General features: G+C 48.8%; 1 protein-coding gene across 1 annotated transcript in view; it reads left to right on the top strand.

The window, feature by feature from the left end:
* The first annotated feature begins 9,048 nt into the window (after window positions 1–9,048).
* LOC104499315 (cytochrome c oxidase assembly factor 1 homolog) overlaps window positions 9,049–12,096 on the top strand; it is an 8,624-nt gene continuing 5,576 nt past the window's right edge. Inside the window, exons 1-2 of the mRNA XM_010142804.1 lie at window positions 9,049–9,088; window positions 9,343–9,441. Coding sequence (XP_010141106.1) covers window positions 9,049–9,088; window positions 9,343–9,441 — 139 coding nt within the window. The remainder of the gene's footprint in view (window positions 9,089–9,342; window positions 9,442–12,096) is intronic.

The following is a 12,096-nucleotide window of genomic DNA, read 5'->3' as shown; positions in this document are numbered from 1 at the left end:
TAATGTATGTTGTTAGCAGCCCGGTTTGAAAGCTCTGAGGAGAATATGTCTTGAAAACTGCCATAAAGCAGCCTAATTCCAGCTCTTGGACTGTCACACCTCCTTTTGGGCAAAGCCCTACACTGTAGCTCCGTAGGTTATCTTGTACCCATACAGGAAGGGGTAGGTTTGCTACAGGGAACAGCCCTGAACTTGTGCTGATACCGTATAGTCCGGTGTGTTTTAACCTAAGAGACCTAAGAGAGGGGATGGTGCGTGGGCAGAGACACAGCCCAGGTCTCTGGAGACCAAGTGCCCAACCTGCTACAGGCTTCCTGTGTAGTTGTGCCATGTTTTTCTGCCACAGCTGCAAAATGAAAAAAAAAAAAATCCCTGCCTTCCCTAACGGGAGCTGTAGAAGGACTTAAGGTTTGGTGAATAAAAGAGATACAGTGTTTAAAGCAGTAAACAGAGAGAGATTTTCTCTCTCAGATCTCTTCTGAGGAGGAAAATATGGATTGCAGTCAGCTGTTCTCTGAAATTCCTCTTGCTCTGACTCATTTTTGGAAGAGAAGCTGATTCACATCCAGCTGCCTTGTGAAGATCCAGCGTATCTTTTCCTTTTTCGAAGGGCGAATGGATAAACCGGTAGCTACTCCTGAGATCGAGTTAAAGCTCTGACTCCATATGCTGCATGTGCAAATGGTGTGGCAGGTTCCACCACTTCCTTCGCCGTTTTGCTCTCTCCATCTCCATCTTGCACGGCTCTGTGCACAAGTTAACAAGCTGGATTTGTCTGAACAGAAACCTTCAAGCATCATACGAGTTTCTTTGCTTTGCTTTGCTTTTTTTTTTTTTAAACTGGTTCCCCTCATAATTTTTTTCCCCTTTTTGTCTTTCTGAGAACAAAGTGTTTCTAGGTCACAGTCCCTATTGGTCTTGTGCTGGTTTTGGTGTTCAATGCTTATTAAAAAGTCACGAGTCTGAGGTTAATTTTTCCCTAGATCTTAATTTGTGTTAACAGATTTAGCTGATACTGAACCAGTTCTGCTCATATGGGCAAGGACCAACTTCTGGAAACAATCCAGGTGACCAAGATGTTTGAAAGTAATTAGTTTTCCGCAAAGCCTTAGGCTTTAAGTGTTGAAGTATTTCAAAGGGACTTGGCTTTCGGAAGAAAGGTAGGGTCAGCATTTTCTGAAGGAGGGGCCCTTCTGGGGAGGGTTTGAAGGTGGGCGCAATTTACCACATCTGAGAATCTGGGGGGATTTAGGGCAGCATTTTATTTACTTTGGGTTTTCAGTAGGAAGTACGAATAAAACCAAGGTGTTTGTGAAGTGCCAAAAGTACGTATTGCTGTAACATTATATAATAAAAGGCATTGTATCAGCAAAGGCTGCAAACCTTCCCATCTCCACTGGTGTTTGTAAAGGCTTTGTAAATTTGACTCTGCTGATCACAGCAGAGTAGATCCCATCTTTTACCCCCTCATTTCTGGAAGCAGACACATTCCAAGGGAAGTAGCATCATATGATTTACACCGTGTTCCTGCCTTAGAGATTTTTTTCCCTGTGACAGTCTCCCCTGGCACTCAGTTCCTTTGGGTCACTGCCTACTGCATGCCTATGTAACGCAGACATGGGGATCGTATTATTGAAGTTGGTAAGACTGTGGACAGGCATAAGGCTTACCAGGATTGCAGTTAGCGACTGTAAACTTCCAGGCAGGAGCTAGCTTTTAACATAACCACGCACAGCTCCTAGCCCAATGATGTCTGCAGTACCTCTGTGAACTTCTGTGACCTTTTTCTTTCCTCTTTACAAGGTAAAATGTGACCTGTTGGCCAAGAAGGTCATTGGTTTTGGCTTTGAGAACTTGTCAGTGTCTGTGGCATAATTAATATATTGTGCACGGGAAAAACGGCCACAGACTGGCATGAAAGCTTAGTAACCACTGCACAGAAAGCACTGGAAACTCTTTGATCTTTCAATGAAAAACGCTTTGGTGCTCTTCGCTGATCACTTACTTTGCAACTTCAGTGAACCTGTTCTTGAAAACTATATACAGAATATACACATCATGCTATGAAAACCTCCCTGACTTGACAGTCCACTTCTGCTAAGCTCCTGCTATGCATAGAGAGCTATTCCCTCTCATCCTGACAGCACGAGACAGTCAAAGGACTACATTTGCCATTTCTTTATGTGATTCTTTTGTTTAATGTGCCCGTTTGGAAGCTAGGCTGTGACGCAGGTTGCAGGGAGCACAGGTACAGCATGGAGCAATTCTTTTGATCCTTGCATTGCTGCTCTCGTGACCTCACTCCCAGCAGTAGGGAGGCCAAGAAGATGTCCTGTAGATTTCTCAGGCAAACTGTTCTCTGCTAAAACCATAAACACCGCTGGTCTTTTCTTCCTCTACCTTGGAATCAACTTTTTCATTTACCCTACTTACGAATTCTTACTTTTAAATCCTTTGCAATTCACCTCTAAAACACTACAGATGAACATTCACACCTTCCCCCGCCCGCCATGTCTAATTACAGAAACTTACAATTAGGGATGTTAATGACAGATTATTAGGCATTAAACTACAACGCGATGCTCCAGTAACATCAAAAATGGGTCACGCTGTAGGTATAATTATCCTGCTTCTCCAATAACACACCCTAGTTGTGCCTCTTTTTTGCAATAACCTTTGTCTTTCAGGACAAAGCATGGGCAGCTCTCGCTGTCCTGAAGGCTGATCTGGAGTGGGTTGCTGAACTGGCTGGCACATGAGCCCAGCCTTCAGAGGGACTGAACAAACTCGGATGTAGCGTCTTTGCAACTTGGGAGAAAAGCAAAAAGGGATTTAGACGCCTGCCTTTGTTACATGTAGTTAGAAAACAGACTCCATGTCACAGAGGGATAAGCCAAGGGATGATAGAAGGCTCCTCGAGCAAAAGGAACAGTGACCCCAGTTTCTGTCTGCCTGCTACTGATGTGGTGCAGTACTCTGAAGGGGAAGAGGGCCTGTAGAGGGGTGAAGGGAGGCAGGCAGGAGGAAAAAAAACAGAGAATGGACGAGTCCATCAGATGAGACTCTGCAGATTAAGAGCATGAGAATCATAGAGTAGTTTGGTTTGGAAGCACCTTCAAATGTCATCTAGTCCACGCCCCCCTGCAGTGAGCAGCAACATCTTCAACTAGATCGGGTTGCTCAGAGCCCCGTCCAACCTGACCTGGAATGTTCCCAGGGATGGGGCTTCTACCACCTCTCTGGGCAACCTCGCCAGTGGTTCACCACCCTCAGTGTAGAAAATTTCTTCATTATATCTAGTCTAACTCTACCCTCTTTTAGTTTAAAACCATTTCCCCCATCACAACAGGCACTGCTAAAAAGTCTGTCCCCATCTTTCTTATAGGGCACCCTTAAGTACTGGAAGGCCACAACAAAGGCTCCGTGGAGCCTTCTGCAAGCTGAATAACCCCAACTCTCTCAGCCTGTCCTCATAAGAGAGGTGCTCCAGCCCTCTGATAATTTTTGTGGCCTCTTCTGGACCTGCTGTAACAGGTCCATATTTCCTGGACTCCAGACTCCAGAGCTGGACACGGTGCTCCAGGTGAGGTCTCATCAGTGAGAGAGGTCTCATCTCTGCTCATCAGTGCAGAGCAGAGGGGGAGAATCCCCTCCCTTGACCTACTAGCCAAGCTTCTTTGGATGCAGCCTGGGATACAGTTGGCCTTCTGGGCTGTGAGTGTGGGTTGCTGGCTCATATATGACTTGTAATCCGCTAGTACCCCCACATCCTTCTCCACAGGGCTCCTCCCAATCACATCATCCCCCAGTGTTGATACTGGGGGCTGCCCTGGCCCAGAATTTCAAGAACCTTGAAATTGTCCTTGTTGAACCTTATGAGTTCACATGGGCCCACTTCCCACATGGGGAAGTAAACTGTAACGGTGGAGTACAGAAGATGTATGAAGATATAGAAATACATAGGAACATGCAAATGAGAGCACCCAAGAGAAGAGAAAAAGGAAATGAAACTGAAATGACCGTGTCAGGCACCGTGTCAGGCTTTGTACTAACTGAGCAAGCCATCTGGGTTGTCGTGTGTGTCCCAGGAGATGCAGTACAGCTACAAGAATAAGGTGACTGTTCAGAGTCCTTAATCAGTCTGTTGGCTACTTTCGCTTTCCTCATTAAGTAGCTAGCACAAAGGCAGAGAATAAACTTATCATGGTTTCCTGGCTTGCCAGTAATCTTCCTTACACACAGGGTTGTCCCTTCAATGCATTTTAACCGGGGTGAGTTTCTAGGAACTGATACGCAAGGAGGCACTTTCAAAGCTGTCTGAAGGGGTGTTTTAGCTCCCTAAATACCAAAATATGCCTTTTCTGTGCATCTGGATCACACTGAGAAAGAAAAGAGCATTTATTCTACTTTTCATTTGACTGTGAATTAAAGAAACGTCTTTCCTACAAGCTGCTGAGCTTTGGTGAAGGCAGATCAGACATGCAAAGGCTTGGTAGTTCTGAACATGCTGGCAGGGGGCACAGCTTGTGCTGTTACTTCTCAGAAATGAGGTAAATAGTATGTTGAGACTGTTCCCATGAACTGGGGAAGGTAATATGCTGAAATTATGATCCTGTTGAAACACTTCTGCTGTACTGTCCTCTCTTTGGTGACAGCACCGACGATGAAGATAGTTTGTTGAGAAACTGTTTCTAAAACGTTGTCCTGGCATGTTGTTAGTACAGAAATTGTCTCAGACCCAGATGCCTTATAGATCGTACAAGATCAATGGATGGGCAGGAGAGCAAGAATGTGAAATATGCGTATGTGCTTGTGCATGGTTTTCCTGACGTTACCCTCATCTTCTGTGACATCCATGACTACCTGGGTGGTTTGCAGGAAAGCTGGCCCTGGGGCTGACTCAAATCGCTCTAGCCCAAGGGAAAGCTCCATGGCAGAAGGGTTAGGCAACAGCTCCAGCCTTGAAGGTAGACACTCAGGTCTGTGTGCAGGCCTAGTGATAAGTTTTAATTTAATTTAATAGTAGTCTTTTGCCACACGTATTTAGCGTGTCATGCCGACACCTCAGGACTGCAGTGGTTCAAAGTGGTTTAAAGGCTCCCCGCGGCTTGCAGAGGTGGCCTGGCAGTGTATTGCCTTGGCCAGGGGGGCAGGCAGTGACCCAAACCGAGCTAGCGAGCAGCAATCACACTGGACCGAGCTGCTTCCCTCAGACTTCAGAGCAATAGTATTGTTTGCTGTTTGCTCTGTGAGAGCACCCAGAAGCTGGAGATGTTGGTGAGGCTGGAGGAGTGCCGGAAGGAGGAAGAGGAGGAGTGGAGGGAAATGCCTTCACCAAAGAACCTGCAGCCCCACCTCCCTTGCTCGAGTCCAAGGCGAATAAAATGAATGTTTGTGGCCTGGTGAAAATGCCTGGCTCCACCACTACGTGCTTTTGATGGAGGTGCCCAAGACCCACCTCTGCCACCCAAATTTCAGAGACCAAACCACAAAAATAGAATTTGCCGAAATAAGGGAGAATCTCTTAAGCACAGCCTATTTTTAGAAGATCCTCTGTGGAGAAAACAAAATCTAGTTAACAACAGCCTTTGTTGTTGCAGTAACCCACCCTTTCACATCTGACCCTGGGAGTCTTCCACCTCTCTGAGTTTGTTAAATCTTGCTGTTAACTGCCCAAGTCCTGCGCAGTTTCAAAGTCCAGCCTGAATATTGCCTTCTCCACCATATCTCACTATTTTCAAGGCACAAAATGAACATTGCCCTTATGAGGAAGGTCTGCTCTTTAATATTTCTATTTAGAGAACAGTAGTTACAATGATTTAATGCCTCTGCTTTTGGTAACTGTAGGCTTGGTGTTTTTGTGTGTGCTAATCTCCACTTAATCTTTCTTACCACTGCAAATAGCATGGGGGAAAAGATGTTTTTGCAGAACACCGTAGCTCTTCTAATTACTGGCTGTGAAGAAATCTGTTTTTCCACCAGTTGACTTGCATGCTTTTTAGTGGTTTAACAGGTTCTGAGGGGAGATCTCTGCCACAGATAGCAACATGAACTTCCCTCCTTAGGAGGCTCGTTGGGTCTGTAAAATTCTCGTAAATGCATTGTCTTACAGTTACTTGCTTTGTGGCGAATGAAGCTGAGGTGGTTTGGTCCGTCCCTTTAGTAGCCTCTGTGTTTTGCAGGCTGTAAGTGGTTCTCGGGAAGGCTCAGGACGGGAGGTGTGCCACTGGGCATGCCTCTGCTTCCCTCCCCTAGCCAGCCACTTCAGCAGGGCAGCAGGTGGGAGCAGTGAACACGGTTGGCCACGGGGCAGAAATCCTAGTGATGAGTCCTCCAAGACAACAGCTTCTTACTACGTTTCAGTATTCGGCAAGCTGACTCCGTTAGTATCGCCGGTGTCATCACTCAGAAGTCATCAGCAGCTGCATGCCAGGGGATGCTCAAGGATTTAGGTGCAATATCAGGACATCCATATTGCAAGGGACCGTGGCAGGGAAGGGGAGCAGCAGCCCCCTGCGAGGGATGCACTGGGCTCCAAGGACACCTCTGGCCTTGCTTTTGGAGGCCAACAGGGAACTGTGGGATCAAAGAGAAGGCTTGCAAGGTCTGAGAGGCTTGTTAAAACGCGTAGCTCTGAACATCTTTCCACAACATACTGTCATAACACTGGCTTGGGAAAACAGCTGAGAAACAAGTGGGAGGAGAGTGTCCAGACCTAGCCTGGGGACGGGGTGGTCCAGCCTGTGGGTTTGCCTCTGCGACTGAAAGTAAGCAACGGAAATATTCTTCCTGTTATGGCAACGAGGACCTTTGCAGAGCCAGTGCAGGCTGTGCTGCCTGGGTGTGCCTCAGCCCCCATGTCCCTGCCTCACCAGGACCAGCAACGGGCAAGGGCTGCAGGCAGTGGCAGCGCATCAGGAGCAGTGGGGAGCACTGCGGAGCACTGCATGGGGCAGCAGCGCTTACTGGGCTCACCACTGCTCGGCTGCCAACCTCCCCTGCCATCTTGGCACAGCAGCACTGGGGCCACTGACCTGCTGCGAGCAGAAGTGGTGTCCAGAGCGGGCATGAGCACGTGACTGATCAGCATGAAGCTTCTCTTACTTTCCGTCCCCGTTGTTTGGGTGCAGGCAGACCGTGAGACCTAAAAAGCCTCAAGCCCGCTGACAGCAAGTTGTGGAGCCTCTAATTTCCGCCCTTTGCCAGGCAACTCCCCGGAGCCTCAGTCAAAACCTCCTCGCTGGCGCAAGAGCTCGGCATCTTCCCACTTCTACTCAGCAAACTAACTAACAGCAAACTACCCCCACCCCCAGACATTTGCATCCAATTATCCTGAATTTCGTCACAGAAACCAAATTTTGCCTGGCCAGACTTTGAAAGGGACAAAACCAAATGCCGCAGGTCACAGCCTGTTATATCTGATCCGCTCTCCAGATTTGCCACCTTTTTTTTTCTGCCCGGTTACATGGTGTTGATGTCAGATCTTCCTTCTGCTGGACAGATCTTACTGGAAACTCGGTATTAATCAGATCATGCAGTTTGAGGGGAGGACAATGTTATAAATTGTGATTTAAGGAAAGCTGCAAACACAAACAGGAGAGCAGAAAGCTCTTGCTGTCCTTGTGAAACAACTGCTGCTGTTTCTCTGTAAAAACAGACTCGCACTTCCTCTGCTGCAACTTCTCACGCTGCTCGAGTTCCCCAGGGGAAGTGAAGAAGAAAACTCATCAGAGAAACATATCAGGAGGGAGAGAGGTGGTGACTGACTCTACCAATGGCACAATTTAGGGGGGTTTAGGGCATAAAACAGACATAATACCCACATGCTTCTCTAGATTGCTACCATTACTAGGCATCCATAAACGTGAAATAAGTTAAACAGTAATTATCAATGAGACTATCCAGCAGGGAAAGCCTGCGACTAAGGGATAGCACGCGTTATGCTCGGATACTAGTGCCAGCAGGGCAGGAGATGGAAGTTGTACCTGGGTTGCGTTCATGGTTTCCCTCGGGCTAGAGGATGCAAGAGGTGGCGTATGGGCATGTCAGTGGAGCAGCGAGCAGAGGGAGGCTGCCCATGTCACCCTGACCTGGCCACGGTGGGAAGGAGTCCTGACATTTGCCCCTCCACCCTCTCCAAACCGCGGCTGTTGGCTGAGCAATACCTGACTAACACATACCTGAGGGGTGCTGGAGGTGGTTTTCACAACAGGACTCAGGCGGCCTTGCCCAGGTCACATTTCTGTAACTGGTTTGGCCCTTGGCTCACACTCAGCGAGAGCTGTTTAGTAATACTTAAGTCACACCGTCGTGGCACAAGGATCAAGGCGTGAAGCCTTTGAGATTAGAAATCCCATGCAGCTTCCCCAGGTATTGAGGTGTCTATGTGCCTACGTCAAAAAGGGCAGCCCTTTGCTATTTTTCGTGTGTTTCCCTTTCTTTTCTTTTTTCATTGCTGTCAAGACCGTTCCTCCCCGTCATCCCCATCATTGAGAGAAGCAAGAGCAGAAGCCGATACTCAGATGTTTGGTCAAGTCCCATCCTGCCACAGCCTGAAGCAACGTGGGACTCTCCTACTGCCGACTCAACTCCTCCTAACCCGCTGCGGGCAGGAGCATTAGCTCGGGCTCTTCAGGCCACGCGGTCCCCCTCTCACCCAAACCGTGGAAGCATTTAGTAGATTGACTTTCTCAGAGGTGTTTCTTATTCTGCTGGGTCATTCATTCAAATGCCGAAACTGTGACTCATTAGACGGGCAAGCTTGGGATGGGGGAGTGCAGGAAGGAGGAAAAACAGCTTGCAAGAGCCTTCCTGTTTATCTATGGCTTGGGAAAAAAAGGGCACAACAGAATACACACACCCTGGCTCCATTATCTTTGCTGGCAAAGCACTCGCTTGGCTCCGTCCTGTACCACTCCAGGCCAAATCCAGCCCTGCCACAAGCGTGTTTACTTCAGAGGAGTTTACTCGAGAGAGAAATCCAGCCCCTGGAGCCTGAATGCTCGCAGTGTGCGAGCGAGCGCACGGGCACCGGGAGCCCCCGCGACAATGCGCCGTGGCGCTGGCCCCTGGCCACACCAGGGAGGTCGTTTTCTTCTCAGCAATTAGCAAAGTGGTGGCATCGCTAAAAGAAGTTGGATAAACACATTCAACCCAGCTGGGTCCCCGGTTTGCTCTGTTCTCACCACCCTTCCTCCTGGGCGCGCGGCGGGGCCCTGGCGAGCAAGAGCCCGATGCCTGTGCGCTGCGCTTCCATTCAGGCCTGGTTGGAAAGAGGAGGGAGCGGGGGGATAACCCCGTAGCTTTCTTTTACAAATGTCTTCCCTTCTTCTTTTCAGGGAGGAAAAATGCCACCTTCTCTAAGAAAACTGCAGCAAATGGCTGTTTTCATGGGCCTGTTCAGCGGCGGGGGATGCTTCGTGATGTATAATCTTATGCAAAGTAAGGCTCGGTGCTGTTAGCAACCTTATTTCTCCTCTGCCCCTTTCATTTGCTTTTGTGTAGCAGGGAAAATAGCAGCATGCAGGATGTGAAAAGCAGATGAAGTCAAAGGAAGCGTGGCTGAGCCTCTGGGTTCTCCCTCCCTGGGCTCTGCTTTGCCCAGCCCCGGGGCTGCTGCTCTCCCCAGCGCTGCAGCATGCCCTTCCAGAGGTGGGTCTTGCAGAGGGGGCAGGCTGCCGTGGTCAGGGGAAAGTCTGGGTTCGGGGGGGTTTCCTGAGGGTGAGGGGGAAGTGAAAGCTCAGGCAGTAATGGAGCTTTCGTTTCTTACTGAGATTTTACAGCTGGGCAGAAAAAGAGGTCCCTCTGCGAGAAGGTTTATAATGCCTAGCGGTTTTTTCTGTAATCTCTCTGTGGTGCTGGCCATTAAACCCAAGACACCTGTGAAGTGCTAAGACGTCATTAGTTTCTCCTGAATGAAAGGCAGATAAGAGCCCTCAGCATTGAGAAGACCAGGACAAGGAGAGAAAAGCTAGACAGGTGATGTTGCTGTTTACAGACCGCTCCAGTTGCTATGTGTCTTTGGGCAAGAATCCAAATTACTAGTGCAAGTGATGATTCTTTTTTTTCTTAAATTGTTGGATATTTAGCATCAGGCCAGAAACGGCTTTGCCTCTCTCCTGGGGGGTGCCACAGGCCTCTGGCCCTATGCCTCTCCCTTGCTGGTGCGGTATCAAATGATACCACTTTTCACCTACCCTTATATCAGAAGATGTTGCCAGAAAAGAGTTGCCAAGCCTGTTCCTCAAGCCCTCAGTTAAGCTCTGAAACCTCCCCTTCATTTTACACGTATTAATAACAAATCAGACAGGAGTGGAAAGCAGGCTTTAATATGAGGCAGCTCATGCCCTCAAGCTCTGGAGTACATGACAGATATATGATCCTCTTATGCTTTAAAATACTGAATCTGGCTTTAACAAGGACATTAGCATTTTTAAATTTTTGGGTTCAGCATTGTCATCTAGAAACCTCTGGGGGGAAAAGAAAAAAAAGTCACCTCCAGTGCTGTACAGAACGCCAAAGGGCTCGTTCCCACATCACTTGGCTGTGCAATCTAGTGGCGCAATGCAATGGCCACTTCTGCCTCTACGGCAATATTGGTGGCCACCAAGTAGCTGTCTGATAACAGTGACAAGCCAACCGGGCTGTTGAAAGGCCACTTTCTGGTGCAGGATGTGTCCTTCTGTAGCCTCCAACAGCCAGGGGAGCCACACTGGGACTCTTCCTCCCACACCCAGGACTGTCCCAGTTTCTTCTGCTGTCCCAGTGCACAGAACTGACCCGTCCTGGGACCTGTGAGGTTTCCATAGTGGTGGGTGCATCCCTCCCATTCCTTTAGGCTGGAGGAAAGTTTGCATGCACGTGGTCTCTGTGAAAGATGGTACAAATACTCGGGTGATCCTAATCCCACTCACCCTCTTCACCTCCATACCCTCCCCACAGGAGGAGTCACCCCAGCCACCTCCAGCATGCTTTCAGCTCTCCTACGGAAAATCACCTGCATGAATGGATTAGTTGGGCATTTCATGTCCAGTACACGAGGTGCAACAAGGAACAGCCGAGAAGGAGCACTGGAAAACTCAAACCCGCTTCCACTCCAACCTGCAGGATGAGCACAACGTACTTTTAATGTGCTCTGGGTGGCTGCAGCCCAGATGGCCCAGGGGGGCTGCGGAGGACCAGCGCAGGCTGCAGCCTAGCAAAGCTGTTTCTATGCCAACTGGATGCTGCCTGCTGACAGGGGATGCCTCTAATTAGGGAGAGGGGGCAGCATCCTTCTGCCTCATGCCTTGAGAGCAGTACCGACAGGCAGGAGACCAGGAAACAAACCTTACACCTTGTTTTAAACTCTTTGGAAGGCGAGAGCAGAGCTGCCAGAGTAGGAGTTTCACATGTGCACACTCTTAGCTTAACTCTGCCCTTCTTGATGTCAGGAGAGTGATGTTAGGCTGGTGTGAAGCACATCTAGGAATCCCAGCAAGCAGCCCCTAAAGCTGTTCATGAGCAAGTCTCTGCTGCTGTAAGGAGGGTCGGCACATTTCCAGCCTCGCAGCTCTACATTGTGCAGTGGTCGCCAACAGAGAGCAATTCCCAGCTATACACAGGAACCAGGCGTTGATAAATAGCAGTTTACTACAATTGTCCTCCCTGTGCCAGCTCCGCAGCATCCAGTCTACTGTGCTAGCGCTGCTGCTTGGCCATTGCCTCTGGTGGCGCTTCTTTGTGCCTCCCTTTTAGTGTGTCCATCTGCAGAGCTGCAGCTTCATGGCTGCCACGTGAAAAGCTGTATCAGGACCACGACAAGAGTTGCACAGAGCAGCAGCTGTTTCTGTCTCACATCAGTGTCTGCGAAATATTTGCTACTCTCAAAGTATTTTCTGTACCTCCTTTAGAAAAAAAAGTGAATTCAGAACATTTTCAGGTATTCATCTGTATGCTTTTCTTTTTCTTTCTTGGTTTTTGCGTTCCTTTTAGATGACACACAAATGTAGGAAAGGCAGGGAGACACAGCCAGGCGGTGAACTGTGTATCGGTACGGAACAGGCTATATCCAGAGCCCTCTTCCCTCAACAGAGCTGATTAGCAGCACGGGTCAGC

This window comes from Buceros rhinoceros, unplaced genomic scaffold (assembly GCF_000710305.1).
Source record: "Buceros rhinoceros silvestris isolate BGI_N320 unplaced genomic scaffold, ASM71030v1 scaffold13309, whole genome shotgun sequence".
NCBI classification, from domain to species: domain Eukaryota; kingdom Metazoa; phylum Chordata; class Aves; order Bucerotiformes; family Bucerotidae; genus Buceros; species Buceros rhinoceros.
The sequence above is the reverse complement of the archived record's forward strand: the minus strand, read 5'-3'. Positions and strand labels throughout refer to the sequence as shown.